Source organism: Schistocerca cancellata, chromosome 7, assembly GCF_023864275.1.
Source record: "Schistocerca cancellata isolate TAMUIC-IGC-003103 chromosome 7, iqSchCanc2.1, whole genome shotgun sequence".
Lineage (NCBI taxonomy): Eukaryota > Metazoa > Arthropoda > Insecta > Orthoptera > Acrididae > Schistocerca > Schistocerca cancellata.
Genome location: NC_064632.1, coordinates 413135221 through 413152669, shown reverse-complemented (window position 1 = coordinate 413152669; position 17449 = coordinate 413135221). Strand labels below are relative to the sequence as shown.

General features: G+C 40.6%; 1 protein-coding gene across 2 annotated transcripts in view; it reads left to right on the top strand.

Annotated features, from left to right (window-relative positions):
* LOC126092315 (cadherin-23-like) overlaps positions 1-17449 on the top strand; it is a 517289-nt gene that overhangs the window by 460044 nt on the left and 39796 nt on the right. For both annotated transcript variants that reach the window (XM_049907844.1, XM_049907845.1), the window contains exon 28: positions 7849-8056. In XM_049907844.1, coding sequence (XP_049763801.1) covers positions 7849-8056 — 208 coding nt within the window. The remainder of the gene's footprint in view (positions 1-7848; positions 8057-17449) is intronic.

The following is a 17449-nucleotide window of genomic DNA, read 5'->3' as shown; positions in this document are numbered from 1 at the left end:
GCTTGGTGGATGATAACTTTCAAGGAAACATGAGGGACAGATAACTGCAGCATTTTTTCAGAAGGAGAGAAGTCTGGTAGAGTGGAAATTTGCTGATGAGGCAGATAGGTCACAGATTAGCCAGGTAAGAGTAAGAGATTGCTGTGTTTGAAACTGTAAAAGAGCCTGATGTAGGGTAGGATTGCATCCAAAAACAGGGACTTTTAATGTTAGCCCTTTTGGAGTAACTCCAAGGGACAAGCAGATTTCAAAAAACAGAATGTGGGACCTTAGGTTTGATAGTGCAAAGGCATATTTTTGGAAACAGTGGAGATGTGATTCATCATGGCAAGAGAGGACAGTTTGGAGAGTTAGAAATCGTGGGAGTGGCAAAAAAAAAAAAAAAAAAAAAAAAATTAATCAGAGGGTGGAAAAGATAGAAAAACGGAAGAAAAGCAAAGAAAAAGTCAGAATAATCAGAAAAATTAGAAAAATTGTTAATAAGAGGTAATGAGTGGGCAATCTACATGATATGAACAAATGATTTTAAAACAAAAAAGGAAAAAAAACAATCAGGAAAGTCATGGAAACAGACGAAATTTTTAAAACTGGCGAACAGAAACAAAAGTCATAGGAGAAAATGTAAACTACTTAGCTCGGAGATTAAAGTTATGCAATATGTGGCAATAAAAGTCAATCAGAGCGGTTTGCCGAAATACAAACCCACAAAAATGCGAAAGAATTACACATGATTAAGTGGATGGTGGAAAAGAAAATAGCTGTCAAAACTGCAGATAAATCAGCGAAAGATGATCAAGAGAGAGTCATGCAGTGTAATGAACAGTAAATTGTTGTGTACAAATTCGTAAATAACAGTGGAACAAATATATGCAAATACAAATGGATTCATCTACGAGCACGGAAATCAGTACTATAAAAGATGTAGGGGCAAAGTGTTGATTAATCTTGGAGATACAGATAAATAAACAAATGGATTAGCACATAATGTAGAAAACAGACGACTGTTTGAACAAGACAGACGTCAACAAAGACTGGCAAGACGTTTAAATAAGAAGTAAAGATGGCCACATAGGTTAAAATAACAATGAAAACAATCTTTCATTGTCTTTCCCATCTATTTTTCACTTACTTCCCCCCCCCCTCCCCCCTCCCACCTGTGTTACATACAATGCACTCAGCTTTTCATTCTTATTAACTCATGCATGATATTTAAGCAGTTATCTCTGCCTGCATATTACCCTATCTTCCACCTTTAAGCTCTCAGGTATTCAAATCTCATCCGATGCAGTCTCCAACAATCAGTCTTTACTTCTCATCCCATCCCCTGACCCACAGTTCTGGGTGACTTTCCCAAAATCTACACCTTTTCCTAAACCTCTCCAGTCCTTTGCCTTCACCCCTGAAGGAGCCATAGGCTCTGAAAGCTTGCCAATTACAAACGTCTTTTATTTGTGTATTCTGCCACTGCTCGGTGAGTAGATTTTTTATCTATCCAATTAAATAATTTGAATATAATAGAGGGAAACATTCCACGTGGGAAAAATATATTTAAAAAGAAAGATGATGAGACTTACCAAACAAAAGCGCTGCCAGGTCGATAGACACACAAACAAACACAAACATACACACAAAAATCTAGCTTTCGCAACCAACGGTTGCCTCGTCAGGAAAGAGGGAAGGAGAAGGGAAGACAAAAGGATATGGGTTTTAAGGGAGAGGGTAAGGAGTCATTCCAATCCCGGGAGCGGAAAGACTTACCTTAGGGGGAAAAAAGGACAGGTATACACTCGCACACACACACATATCCATCCGCATATACACATATGTGTATATGCGGATGGATATGTGTGTGTGTGCGAGTGTATACCTGTCCTTTTTTCCCCCTAAGGTAAGTCTTTCCGCTCCCGGGATTGGAATGACTCCTTACCCTCTCCCTTAAAACCCATATCCTTTTGTCTTCCCTTCTCCTTCCCTCTTTCCTGACGAGGCAACCGTTGGTTGCGAAAGCTAGATTTTTGTGTGTATGTTTGTGTTTGTTTGTGTGTCTATTGACCTGCCAGCGCTTTTGTTTGGTAAGTCTCATCATCTTACAATTAAATAATTTTGTCAATAATTGTTTGTTTCTGCTGTTATGATTACATACACAGACATTTAAGCACTCATTGTTCCCACACTTCATATGTTAATGGAACAGGAAGAAAGCATTTTACATGGAACAATGGGAAGTAGACTTGTCACTACATCACACTTTGCAGTATTTGCAGAGTGCAGATGCAAATGTAGATTCATAGTAAATAACTGATATAATCCAATTTATTGGCAAATCTTCACTGAAGATATGACATTAAAAGTTATGTAGCATGAGGTAAAAGATTATTGTAGGCAATAATAAAATTATATAGTATGTGGATATTACAGGTTGCAGACTGGTAATAACACACTTTAGTTCTCGAATGAACATTTATGTAAGCACAGAACAAGGTGAATACAACATGGCTTTACAAATGTAGTATGCTCAGCAGACATAGCCAAAGTAAGTCAAAGATCCTTGGGTCCAGAGATATGACACTTCATGCCAGAGGTGCCACAGAGCACCCCCCTCCCCTTTCCCGGCAGAGCAGAGCATAGCAGAGGGAAGCTTTGTCACTTGAACACAAAATCATCATACCAGCATGGTGGTTAAAGGTGAGGTCCAGCACAAGAAGTGTGCACCTCTGTGTATCCTCAGAAGCCGCATCGACAAGGTCATGTGCACCGGACTGCTGCGCAGGTGGTGGAGTGTCGCTAGAGGCCACATCAGTGGCATCAGCAGGCAAGGCAGTGGCAGTGATGGCAGGCAGACTGGAGGTGTCAGAACACGGTTTGCCAAGGGACCATGCCAGTTTTAATCAGTTAACTCAAACTGTATTGGGTTGCCTCTTGAGAAGTATCATGAAAGTATTCCCTCCGCAGCATAAGACGCGATGTGGACCAGTATATTGCAAGGCGACACATGCGGAGTCATCGTGCAGCATTACAAACTCGCATGATGCCAGGTCTTTGTGTACAAACACCTTGAGTGGTAGGCAGGGGTCATCGAAGGTGGGAACATGCACATGCAGTCATTCTACAAGGGCCAGAAGGTTGGTTGCATCAGTTGGGGTGCATCCTTGATGAATTCAGCTGGCAGAAGGAGGGGTTATCCATATAAGTGAAGCATTGAGGACCTCCTTGTGGGCAGAATGGATGCTGAGTAAGGCCCAAGGAAGTGCTTCAGACCATAGCCCACCACGGCACATCAGAGCAGCTTCTAGAGTTCAATGCCATCTCTCAACCGGGCCATTCACCTGCAGCTGATATGCCATAGTGTGGAATTTTGCTACTCCGCACAGCTCACACAGTTGAGCAAAAAGTGCGGACTCGAATTGTCATCCCTGATCAATAGTAAGTGGAAGGGGGCAGCCAAATCTCATGACCCATGCCAATATGAAAGCACGAGCTATGGTCTCTGTCATTATGTTGACAAGAGGAATTGCCTCAACCCCAAGGGTTGCATTCTCGATCATAGACAGTATGTATTTGTACCGTTCGGAAGGGGGGAGAGGAGTGACCCTGTCAATGTGCGCATCCCAAAGGCGACCGCTGTGGATGTCGAACTGTCCCAAAGGAGGCTGTGCATGTCTGTCCACTTCACTAGTTTGGCAAGGGACACACACATGGGTCCATGAGTGGCAATCATGCCACATGCCGAGCCAGATGAAATGTTCAGTGCTTAGTCTCATCGTTGCGTGCGTTCTGGGGTGGGCCTGGTTGTGTAAAGCATCAAGGATCCCATATCAAAGGGTAGATGGCACCAAGGGGTGGGGGGAAACTGTAGAAACATCGCATAGGGCCAGGGTCATTGACCTGTGCAAGACAACAGGTCTGATAGCGATCGAAGACTCGTCCGAATCCAATCGCTGTGTATCCTCATTTTCAGTCTGGAGTCAGGTGAGGTCATCTAAGTTCAAGGATGCAGAGAGAACCGAGATAAGAGATAGATAGCTGCATCACAAATGTAACAAGCATCTGAGGAACGTTGGCAAATAAAGTCCATGTGCCAGAAGTGTCATGGCGGGAGATCCTTTGCCGGGTTGCATATTGCGTCAACGAGAGGTTTTTGGTCTGAGTAGGTAGTGAAAGGACGCACCTCCAGGTTGCTCCAGAAGTGTTTCACCGCCTCATAAACTGTGAGAAGCCTGGTTAGTTATTTTAAAAAGAAATGGAGTGGCTGAGTTGAGTCCGCAGTATGCTGTTGTAAGACAGTGCCCACAGCTGACTCGCTAACATAAATGTAATAGAAATATGGGCCTCAGGGTCAGGGTGGGCAAGAGTGACCACTTTCATGATCACAGTTTTCAGATTATCAAATGCATCAAGCATGAGCTTAGTCCAGCCCAACTTTCGCTTCCCCATGGTATTTTTGCCGGAGGGCATCAGGAAGGGCCAATTGGATGGAGGCAGCACGAGGGATATGGCGTCAATAAAAGTTTACCATGCCCAGAAAACGATGGAGTTGAGAGTAATTCTCAGGAAGAGGCAGTGCAAGAATGGTTTCGTCACGAGAATCCGTTGGTCAGAGGCCATTGGCTGAGACCGTATGGCCAAGAAATGTAACAGATGTAGAACAGAGTTGAGATTTGTTGTGGTTGATCACCACACCATTGACTGTGAGAGTCAAACGAACTGCATCGAGGTAAACTGGTGCTCCTTGACAGACGAGGAAAAAATCAGGATGTCATCCAAATAAGCAAAATCGAAAGGCAGAGGTAGCAAACTCGAATAAATGAACCGTTGCCACGTCTCCACAGCATTTTTCAGACCGTAAGGCATGTAACAGTATTCAAATAGGTCGAAATGTTTGATGATGGCCATCTTTGGAATATCTGGCAGGTGCATGGGAATTTGGTGATAATCCTTCGAAAAATCTAAGACAGAGAAGAACTTCGAGCCATGCACTAATTGCGTGAAGTCCTTGATATGAGGAGTGGGATAGTTGTCGATAGTTGTCCGAGCATTAAGAGACTTGTAGTCCCCGCACATGTGTAACGAGCCATCCTTCTTAGGAACAAAGTGGATAGGAGAAGACCAGTTGCTGTCCGATGGTCAGAGCATGCTGTAAGCCAATAAATCCAGAGATGCACATGTGGAGAGGGTAGGCAAGGGGGTGGAGAGCAGAGTTGTGCGAACTTGTTCGGGCACAGAACGGTAGAACCAGATGCGTGGCAGAATGCTGCAGCCTGCAGGTCGGGCCCAAAGTTCATAACGGTGTAGAAAGTCCAACCTGATCACAGGTGGATCCACATAGGCTACGTGAAAAGTTCAAGGAAGGGTGGTGACTGGTAATAGGCGAAGCGACATCTTGATGGAGCCAAGGACTGTGATAGGAGAGTGATTTGCAGCGATCAAAATGAGGTTAGCAGGAGAATGCATTCTGGTGCATGCTTGGCTGGGATAGTGCTTGGCGCCAGTATCAACGAGAAAGTGAGTGACTGATGACAAGTCCATGATGTAGAGATGTTGCGCCACTGGAGCAAGAGGTACAGTGGCAGACAGTAGGCACCATGAACGATTGTGGCGGGATGTGCCTAAATGTGACTGCCAGAATTGTTTGGGTACACACAAGGTGCGTGGAAGTTGTGAGTGGTGTCCCCATAAGGTGCATGGTACCAGCATAGTGGATAAGCTGGGTAGCAAGGTGGTGTGGAGAGGGCAGGGGATGCAGCTGACTTTCGTTGCCTGAGACCACTTGGGCTGCTGCTCGGGTGGGGTTGGACACTGTCATGAGGTTGCCACAAGTACCTCCTGTAGGCCATCAAGTGATAGCTCCTGACAGGCCATTGAGCTGCTGAGGCATGCACGCTGGCTCCTGCTGCAGAGCACAGAACCAAAGGTGCAGGTGTACCAATCAAAGGTGATGGCGATGTCATCTGTGACAGGTGGTGCCTGTGATGAATGATTGCGTAGGCCCGATTGGCCATGCGTAGACAAACCTTGAGAGGGTCTGCTACATGAGATAGCAGGTGAAGTTGTAGGTCCAATTGGAGATTGACCATTCACAAGGTCCACAGCGTGGCATCTGGTAGTGCTTTATCATCAATTAATACACAAAGGCGCCACCAAAGCTGCGAAAGGTGTGTGGTTGTCGAGGTGTTCGTCATGGATGATGTAGTGGATAGCCTCTGCTGGTGGACGAGAAAAGCATTCACCATTAAATACTTGGGCGAGGCGGGTGGCAGTAGGAGCAGATCACTGATGAGGTCTGGATGAACGTAGAGGTGGTTCACTAGGCAGACAAAACATGCGCCATCATCTGAAATCCCATGGATATCCACTAGATGATCCACCAATGTAAACCAAGTCTTAGAGTTGTCCTTTTGCAATGCAGACAGCTTAGGAAACCTGCCAGTGGTCGGAAGGCGGTCATGGTGCAGCCACGGTGGAGGGGGGGGGGGGGGGGGGGGGGGGGGGGGAGGATTTAATCTGGTAACCGGCACGGGTGGGAATGGCTGGTGCCATTACGAAAGTGGATGGAAGGCGATCGTGGTGTGACCATGAAGCCATGGTCATGGAAACCAGTGTGGTTGAGGTGACTGGTGTCACTATGGCCTGCGGGGGCATATGTCAGGCATATAAGAATGTGTGACCCTGTGCACATGAACGTTCGGATTACAGTTCAGCACATCAGACCAAACCAAAGGGGACTACTTAGCTGAGGGGTGAACCACAACATCCATCACTTGATTATCATTCACAATATCACTAAGCAGCGTGCTCTGTCCATGTATCAGCTGTTGCTGGATAGTTGCACTTGACTGTGGCCCTGTTGGGCTGGTTATGGTTAAGTGGTCGCTGGCATGGCTGGGGCCAGGTAATTGTTCACTTCTCACCAAATGCACATTAGGTACACTAGTAAATACGCAAGTGCAGTCAATAGGGTCCGAGGCACTAGCACAAAAGGACACTGGTAGATCCCTTGTTCCGAAGACAATGTGGACCGGCACACAAAGTCCGTTAATGATGAAATGAAGCACTAAATAATTCCCGAACACATGATGATGATGTTGGGGTCACCACTGTGGATATTACAGGTCATGGATTAGTAATAACACACTTTAGCTGTTGAATGAACATTTATTTAAGCACAGAACAAGGAGAATACAACCTGGTTGTACAAATGTAGTGCGCTCAGCAGACATAGCCAAAGTAAGCTAAAGATCCTCATGTCCAAAGATATGGCACTTTATGCCAGAGGTGCCACAAGTATAAAAGCAATAAGTGGGCTGTATTGAAAATCTTCTTGATAGGAAACATGTTCATATTAACCTGTCTTTTTGCAGTTTCTAAATTATGTTACAGGATAGAACTCTTTAACCTTCTTCATATAACACCTTACATTGTGCCCTGACAAGTAATTTAATTTTAGTCACATAGATACATTTTTATCTATTTTAAAAACATAGTGTTCATAGTTAATGTGAGTACAATGGATGATTTTTAGTAGTAGTTTCAAAGAGGCTTTTAGCATACTTCTGCTGAGGATGGCTGAAAGAGCTTGGTGGTTAACTCAAAGATCACAATGCTTTTTCTGCAGGCTGATGCTACAATAGTTTTTGCATGTCATAAATGTATATGTTTAAAATTGTTTTGTACTAAAATAGTGTTAAGAATTTTTAATAATTTAAAACATATTTAATTTGTTGAAATATTTTTTTCTTCATGTATATGCTTCCTGCAAAAATTAATTGTTTGCAAATAATCTGAAATCAATGCATAAAATTATAAGATTACATTCTAATAATGAACACTTCCCAACATGTTTTCTTATAGGCCACTGATCCAGATCTGAATGACGTGATAACTTATCGCCTGTACGGTGACATTAGTGCATCCACTGACAGTCTAACCAGTATTAAAGATAATGCATTATTGGTAGAAGAAAATGGTGATATAGTTCTCAATTTTGAACCACAAGATGAGACACTGGATGGATTCTTTTCATTTGAAGTACGTGCTAGGGATTCATTTAGTCCAGATGGTAAGAATCTGAAAGGAGGTAACCATCCTTTTTTCTTTGGTGGAAATTTTATTCACATAGTTCCAAATTTCAACCACATTTTTTAAATTTATTTTTTATTTAAAAATGTTCCATTCATACTAGCAGTAAGTATTCATTTGCTGCTGAGAAATGTAAATATCTTAAAATGATAATATGTGGTTGTGGGAAATTGTGTAGTTACAGATTCATGAGTGAAATAAATGTACTCATATAGCAATATGAATTTCATAATTTGAATTAAATGTAATAGCAGTAGCTCTGATAATTTTCATCAATTTTACTCTCTATGTGCATGTAGAGCAAGAGTGGGCAACCAGTGATGAATGGTTTCAATACAGCCATAGAAGAAATCTGTGGGAGAGATAGCATTGTGCTCTCATTTTACACTCAGCCTGTGAAGAATTTTCAGATATTTTCAACTATGCTTGGCACACTTCGGGTTTATGGCTTATGATGCAGACCAGTGAAAGTTTTGCTTGCTCAGTGCATGAGCAGTGCCATTTTGCCACCACTGGATTTGAGCAAGAAAGAGAAACATGTTTCCAGTCTGAGTGTGCTCATGTGTATATGGACAATGGGGGAAGTAGCTCACTACCTGGGAGTGGTGTGGGGAGAAATATTTTCACCTCTGTATCATTGCTGAAAGCACGCATGTTATTTACTGCTAACTGCCTACAACTGCACTATACACTGACATATCAAAAAAGTTTATAATAGAAAACAATGTCATGAAAATTACCTACTACTCATGAAATGCGCTGATTTGAACAATGACAGTAGGGGCCAAAACTTGATGAACAAACTGCTCAAAGCTCACATGTGAAATCCTATGCTAGTTGTTTGTTAATTTTGTGCAAATGTTGCTTCCTTCTTTACTGAGTTTATTTACAAATTATCGGTTATCAGGAAGATAAAAGTACAAGCTGAATGTTGCCAATTCCAGGAGAAATTGATGGAGAATTATTTATTTAGCATACACAAAGGTAAACCTGTTTACTTGTTAGTGAATCACTATTTGTTGTGAAGGAGTATGAGACGACAGTTTTCTACAAAACACATTGCTTAACAGCTTACAGGGTAACTGTAGAAAGACAAAATAAAAATAATAATTTCTAATCTGGGCTAGAAACAGCAAATGTTCACCAAATTGAGGACACCGTGTGACAATTAGGTTAAGGCTGGTTTCATAATGAGCAGAAGGACTGCCAAATCGTTAAGGCGTTTTGCTCAAGGTGAATTTGTGAAGAAGTTCCTCATGGACATTGCAGATGTACCATCCATCCACCCTCCCCCAAGAAAGAAAAAGAGAGAGAAAGTGTTTAATTTATTTAATTTACAGAAATTATGCACCCCTAAATGATCAATCATCAAAAGTATTTTTGGACAAATATTTACAAAAATTCTTGCTAATAGTGTTGAAAGATAAGACCACACTAAATTTCAAACACTTGAATGACTTGCCTGTGACCAAAAATCACAGAGCTTCTTCTAATTGTTTGTAGTTGGGATTGCCTACCTAACTGCTAAACTTCGTTTCATACTCTTTCTCATATTAATGTTAGTAACAATATTGTGAAAAGGAAAGTTTCTACTTACCATACAGCAGAGAAGGTCGCAAATAAGCTTTCAGCCAACAAGATCCTTGTCAAAAAAAGACCACACACACACACTCTCGCACACACACTCACTCACACACACACACACACACACACACACACACAAAAGGGCAACTCACACAGACATGGCTGCAGTCTCTGGCTTCAGCTGCCAGAGGCTGCAGTCATGTGTATGTGTGAGTTGCATTTGTGTGTGTGGGTGGGTGGGTGGGTGTGTGTGTGTGAGAGAGAGAGAGAGAGAGAGAGAGAGAGAGAGAGAGAGAGAGATCTATTTTCAACAAAGGCCTTGTTAGCCAAAAGCTTATTTGTGACAGTCTTTGTGTTGTGCCTATCTGTAACACAGCATCTCCACTACAAGGTGAGTAACAACTTTCCTTTTCATAATATTGTTACAGTCCACCCTGGATTTTTCCATTGTTTAATTTAGTTAATAATTCTTGTCCAGTGTGGATGTATTAGAACACTGCAACTTTTGGAAATGAAGATAATTTATTATGAATTAGCTGCAACCATCAGAATCACTGTTGATACTCATTTGGATATGATATATGTTTAATGTGAACACATGTGCGTGGTATTGCATCATGTTTTTTACAGGCATTGTGCATGAATAACCTGTGTTAACTGTTAATCTTTTTTTGTGGCATGAGAAACCTTATGAAGGGGACAGTCTCAGTCACATTAGAAACAACCGACATAGTAACTGAATAATATTATAATTCATCAGTATCAAACATTTCAATTCTCAAACTTACAAATATCCATTTTAAAGGAAATATGCATAAAAATATATTTTTTGACACAAACTCAAGTAGAGCTTCCATATGAACCCTAATTTCTCTTGCCTTATATTCATAGTTCTTATGCAAGGTGTATCCCTGCAGCAGTAGGATCATTCTGTAGTCAGCTTCAAATACCACTTCTCTAAATTTTGTCAATAGTGTTTCATGAAAAGAACATCATCTACCCTCCAGGATTTCACGTTTGAGTTCATGAAGCATCTCTGTAATACTTGCATATGGATTGAACCTACCAGCAACAAATCTAGCAGCATACCTCTCAAATGCTTCAGTGTTTTCTTTCCTCCAAACAGGTGGGGATCCAAAGCAGTCAAGCAGTACTCAAGAGTGGATCCCACAACTGCTCTATAGATGATCTCCTTTACACATGATCTATATTTTCGTAAAATTCTTCCAATAAACCAAAGTCAACTATTTGCCTTCCTTATTACCATCCTTATGTGCCAGTTCCACTTCATATTGCTTTGCAACATTATGCCTAGACATTTAATGTGTCTGTGTCAAGCAGCACTGTTTATGAACATTACAGAATTGTTTTTCCTACTAATCTGCATTAACTTTTCTTCTTTTAGAGCAAGCTGCTATTCATCACACCAGCTAGAAATTTTCCCTAAGTATCTTGTATCCTCCCACAGTCCATTCAATGACACCTTCCCATATACCACAGCATCATTAACTAACAGCAGCAGGTTCCTGCTAACCCTGTCTGTCAGGTCATTTATGTACCAGGTGATCAAAAAATCAGTATAAATTTGAAAACTGAATAAATCACGGAATAATGTAGATAGAGAGGTACAAATTGACACACATGCTTGGAATGACATGGGGTTTTATTAGAACCAAAATAATACAAAAGTTCAAAAAATGTCTGACAGATAGTGCTTCATCTGATCAGAATAGCAATAATTAGCATAACAAAGTAAGACAAAGCAAAGATGATGTTCTTTACAGGAAATGCTCAGTATGTCCACCATCATTCCTCAACTATAGCTGTAGTCAAGGAATAATGTTGTGAACAGCACTGTAAAGCATGTCCAGAGTTATGGTGAGGCATTGGCGTCGGATGTTGTCTTTCAGCATCCCTAGAGATGTCGGTCGATCACGATATACTTGCGACTTCAGTTAACTCCAAAGCCAATGATCACACGGATTGAGGTCGTGGACCTGGGAGGCCAAGCACACGATCATTACCAAACGACGTGCGCAAGAGATCTTTCGCGCATCTAGATATATGGGGTGGTGCACCATACTGCAAAAACATTGTACGTTCCAGCTGGTATTTATCAGCCAGGCTGGGGATGATGCGATTCTGTAACATATCAGCGTACCTCTCACCCATCACAGTAGCAGTTACAAAACAAGAATCACACATTTCCTTGAAGAAAAAAGGCCCAATAATGGTAGATGTGGTAAATCAAACCCATACCGTGACTTTCTCGTCATGCAATGGAGTTTCCAGAACAGTTCTAGGATTTTTGGTAGCCTAAATTCTGCAGTTGTGGACATTGACAGACCCTCGGAGCATGAAATGAGCTTCGTCAGTCCACAACACGTTACTCAACCAATCGTCATCTTCCACCATCTTTTGAAACACCCACACCACAAATGCACTCCGCTTCACTAAACTGCCAGGTAACAGTTCATGATGCCGATGGATTTTGGACAGATAGCATTGGAGGGTACGCCTCAGTGCCAACCAAACAGTAGTGTACGGAATGCCGGTGCAATGTGCGACTGCACGAGCGCTGACTTCCCCATGCATAGATGAACCCGCTACAGTCTCCATTTCTTCCTGAACTGTCTCAGCAGCATTACGCCTTGTGCTCAGTCGACCACTACGGGGTCTATCGTCTAAACAACCCATGGCTACGAACATCGAAATCATTCTCGCCACAGCTGCAATTGTCAACAGACCTTTACCCATTCGAATCCCCTTCCTATGGTGATAGGATGGTAATGCTGAACTAGCACATTACCCATTCTGATAATACAGCTTCACTAAAAGCACCTTTTCAGGTAACATCAACATGTTGTGACTGCTGGCACATCTGATTCTCTCTCTCCATTACAACTCCTTTTATAAACAATTGTCATGCACAGTCACTGACGTTTTGCTGTCCAGCACCATCTGTCGGACGTCTTGTGAACTTCGCGCTTTTTTTTTTTTTTTATTATTATTATTATTAATAAAACCCCATGTCATTCCAAGCATGTGTATCAATTTTTACCTCTCTATCTACATTATTCCGTGGTTTATTAAGTTTCCAAATTTTGATCACCCGGTATATAGTGAGTAAGGGCAATCGTATCACACTCCCCAGAGGTTCTTCCAATGATACACTTGTCTCTGATGAACATTCACCATAGCAGATGACATACTGGTTTCTATTACTTAAGATGTCTTTCAGCCGCTCACTTAACTGGGAACCCCAATTTGCACACTTGGACCTTCGTTAACAATCTGCAGTGACGCATAATGGTGAATACTTTCTGGAAATCTAGCAATATGGAATCTGCCATTTGTCCTTCATCTGTGGTTTGTAGGGTATAATGTGAGAAAAGGACAAGTTGAGGTTTTCATAAGTTATTCTTTCTAAATCTTTGTTGATTTGTGGACAGGAGCTTTTCCATGACAAGGAAATCTGTCGCACTCAAACTTACAATATTTTCAAGAATTCTGCAGGAAAATGATGTTAATGATATTCGTCTATAATTTTTCAGGTCCATTGTTTTACCTTTCTTACGAGATACCTGCACTTTTTCCAGGCTTTTCGGACTTTTCACAGAGTGAAAATTCACAATAAATACAAACTAAGAAAGGAACCAATGCCATAGTGTATTTTATGTTAAACTGAACTGGGATTCTTTCTGGAACAAATGATTTATTTGTGTTCAGCTCTATCTCTTGATTCTCTGTTACAATGTTTTGCATATTGGAGTCTATGTGACTGTCAAACAACAGTATGTTTGTATGATTTTCTGTGGAGTTATTTCTTAAACACGAAATTTAAAACTGCAGACTGGTTGTTGAGTGACTATATAGAAGATTTCAACACACTTTGTGATTTTGTGTAGAATGAGAATTTCCTCATGTTCTTGGAAAGGTCTTTTCCTAAAGTATGACAGAGAAAGTTAATGTATACTTTGCACAGCAAACTTTTCACAGACCCAGGAATTTCTACTGACTTTTGCCTGTTGACTTTTGTACATTCTTTTTGACTAGAGAGTGCAATAGCCTTTGCTTTCTCAGCATTTTGTTATTAAGCAACAGTGGGTCTTTTTCATGCTTAATCCAATTACTTGGCACATACTTCCTCAGAGTGTAATTTGCAATCAGTTTAAACTTCGCCCAAAATTCCTCTATGTCCATCTCATTGGAACTAAATGAAGTTCATTCATTGTCTAAATGGGATGCTAAATATTGCTTATCTTCTCTAGTGAGCAAAAATACTCTCCTACCCTTCTTGATGGGTTTATTAACTTTTGCAACCATCATTGCTGTGATGACATCAAGATCATTAATCCCTATCTCTATACAACACTGTCTATAAGGCGTGTTTGTAACTATAAGGTCTAAAATATTTCCATTCCATTGCATTGCATTGTCTTGAGCAGCTAATTTTACAAAATTAGTTGCTCAAGACAATTTTAGGAAAATGTGTTCAAATTATTCATGAGGCTATCTGTCCATACCACATGCAGTGAATTTAAAGTTTCAGGTGTAAAGTCTTGTAGACTCAGAAGGTATGTATGTCAATCATGTTCTGAGCCTATATCATTTACAGCTGTTGGGTATCTCTCACTTCTGTCAAGTTTCATTATAAAGGAACCCTCCAAACTATAGTTCTGCCCTGTACTCAACACTGTAGTGGTGGGTTCATTTTTCAAGATGATAATGTATGAGTATACCGTACCCACTGTGAACTCTTAGAATGCACAGATCACCACTATTACTCCTCACACTGTATTATGGTATAACTAACTGCTAGGGATCTAAAAATTCACTTTTTTTGACAAATGCAAGTTTAGGTGAAAATTCTGCCTCAGAACATGAAAATATGAATTTATGTAATCAAAGCTATTTCATAGTGAATTGTTTCCAGATGTACTATTTTATCAGGGATTGTTTGAATAGCATTATTTTCAGCAGATGAAAACTGAAAAAATTACCAATTTTCTGTTACCGGTATAGCACATCTGGCATGGAACAGTTGGAAAAGATAATGTTCATCAGGATGGATTTTCAAAATAAATAGTAAACCTCTGATCAATCACAACACATTGGTGCACTTGTAAATTACATTCAGGTGCCATGTTGCACAGTGGGTGATTAAATTGTCCCTATAAAATGTGTTGCATATGGCTATCTAGGACTCAGCAGTAGGACCTAGTGTCTCAGAACAAAGAAACACATGTTGTCTAGCTAAAGTTTGTATTATACAAAATTACCCATACTTACACATAGCCATTGGATGTGGTTTATTTTGAACTAAGGTTGAGTAAGATGCTTGTAGAGGTTGGGCCTGATATATCTTGTTTACAATGGTTCATTGTTTTCTTTTCTAATTTTGAAATGATTGAAGAGATTAATCCTGGTTCATCACTGGGTTTGTGTATGATTCTAGTGCACAAAAAGAGATTTGGTTTAAACAGAGTTTGAAAGACTTTTTGATAGGCAACTCCTTCTACTCCATGGATGAATATTTTAGCAGAGACTGTTAAGCCAGCTTAGGTAAAAATATCTGTTAGATTTCAGTTTTGACAGACAACAGTCAAGATTAGGTATTTTGTGTATGAATATTTGTTAATAGTACATAACAGTCTTTCATTCTGACAGCGTGTTAATTCTGTAAATATTAGCTGTTCCAGTTAACTTCATTGTATTTACCTATTTCGACAATCTCCTGACAAATGATCAGGGTAGTAAGTATTATATTCAAATGTTTTATGGTTTTATGTTATACTTTCTGACATGTTCCACACCCACGAGAATCATCTCATTTTTTGGGTCTATGTAACGAAAACTCAATCTAATCTATAACCTAATCTAATCCAAGTACAGAAGGAAAAGTGAGCCTCCTGTCTTCTTCCTCTTCTTCCCTGTTTCCACTATCCTGTCTCTTCTTGAATGCCCTCCTCATCTGTGCTCCATTGTGACCATTGTTGCAGAATTCATTCCTTAAGTGTTGCAGTTTGTCTGGACAGCTTTGTTTATCGTAGATGACAAATGCCTTATGTATCAGGGGGTCAGTGCTGTCTGATGTTGCACTGGATGGTGGCAGCCTGTTGTATGCATGTACAGGTCTGCTTGTGTCTTCTGCCTACATACTGAATGGCCCATTGTACCATCTGCCCTTTCCCATATTAGTACATCTGGGGAAGGGAGAGAACCACTTTCTCCTTCTCCTCCATTTTGGCTACTATTATGATCAAATATCAAAAAGGTTAGAACTTGCTAAACAAGATTTGGTATCAGTATTAAAAACCTATGCTTAATTGGGGTGTGTCAATGGTGCACATCCTCTTAATAGTGACACAGAACCTTGTTTAGCAAGTTCGAAGCAGTTTGATATCTGACAATGGCTGTAACTGAAATAGTGTAGTAAATAAAAAAATATTAAACAATACAAACTGCTGTATTCACAGTGTTTGTGAATCCGTGCAGGAAATTTTTTCCTTTATCAATAAATTTACTTTTTTCGGCTTTCTCTTACATTATCAACAATTTGATTTGAAATACACAGATTACCACTAGCAAAAGATAAAATGTAGTCCACTTATAAATAAAATATGGATCAATACTACACTGTTGGTCTTTAAGAACAGCAAATAACAAAGTTTTACTTATTGTACATATACAGTATAATATGAAGAATATATGGCTAAATTTGTAGATGATTTGGGAGTTTATAGGGTGCAAAATGTAATACATAGAGCTGCCGCTTCTACCACTAAAAGGGGCTTGAACCCAGCTGGGCTCTGAGTCAAACTGAGGTAGGATAAAAAAATATGGGTACGTCATTCCATGCCTCTTCAACTCTATGATAGATTTCATCAATCATAGTTGCAAGCAGCAACTTTCCAATCTCTTTACAACCTATGACCAGATGTTTTCACTGGGGGAGAGAACTGAGGGAAGTGCTGGTCAGAACAACAGTCAAACTCCTTCTGTCCTGAACTAGATCAAGACAGCACAGACAACATTGGGACTTGTGTTACCTGCTTGAAGAAAACCACAAAGATACGGCAAAGCATTATCTTGTCAAAAAATAACACCATGTTGATACTGAAGATAGGAAACAGCCACCAGCCTTAACCCATTAGATATGCAGTGCCTGGTGTCTAATAACTAGAGGTGATCATCTTGTACCATCTTGCTAAGTATCTATTAGGCCAATACGATGACGATGAAGGCAGTTCATTCATTTTCCTCAGAGTCTCTGCGCACAGATATGTCTCATGTGGTGTTATATTGGAAACAGGACTCATCTAAAAAGATGATGTTTTGCCACATCTGAGCAGTGTTCCCATTGGGCAGACCATTGTCTCTGCTGCTGCTTCAAGGGAAGCCACACATGCTGACAGTGTTTGGATGTTGCTTGTTGAAACTTGTCTTGTTCCAAGCATGCCATCTTCCTGATGGAAGGAAACTGACATGGTTTTACAATCCTGCCAACTGAACAAACAATATCCATCCTCTTGGTTGCTAATCACGTGGAATTGCTGAGATCTTGCATTATGTTGAGTACTGCCCTCCTGAACCCAATGATTCCACATTCACATGACAGTTGTGATCCCTGGCAATGTGAGCAGCAAAACTGAAGGACAATAAACTGTAGTCTCAGTAAGCCACAATCTGTATAGTGTCGAACTGTGACATGTTGGTAGATGTTTGTAGTACTTAAATGAGGCATAACATGAGCTTCCTACAAACAAATTCAATTAAAATGTGATTA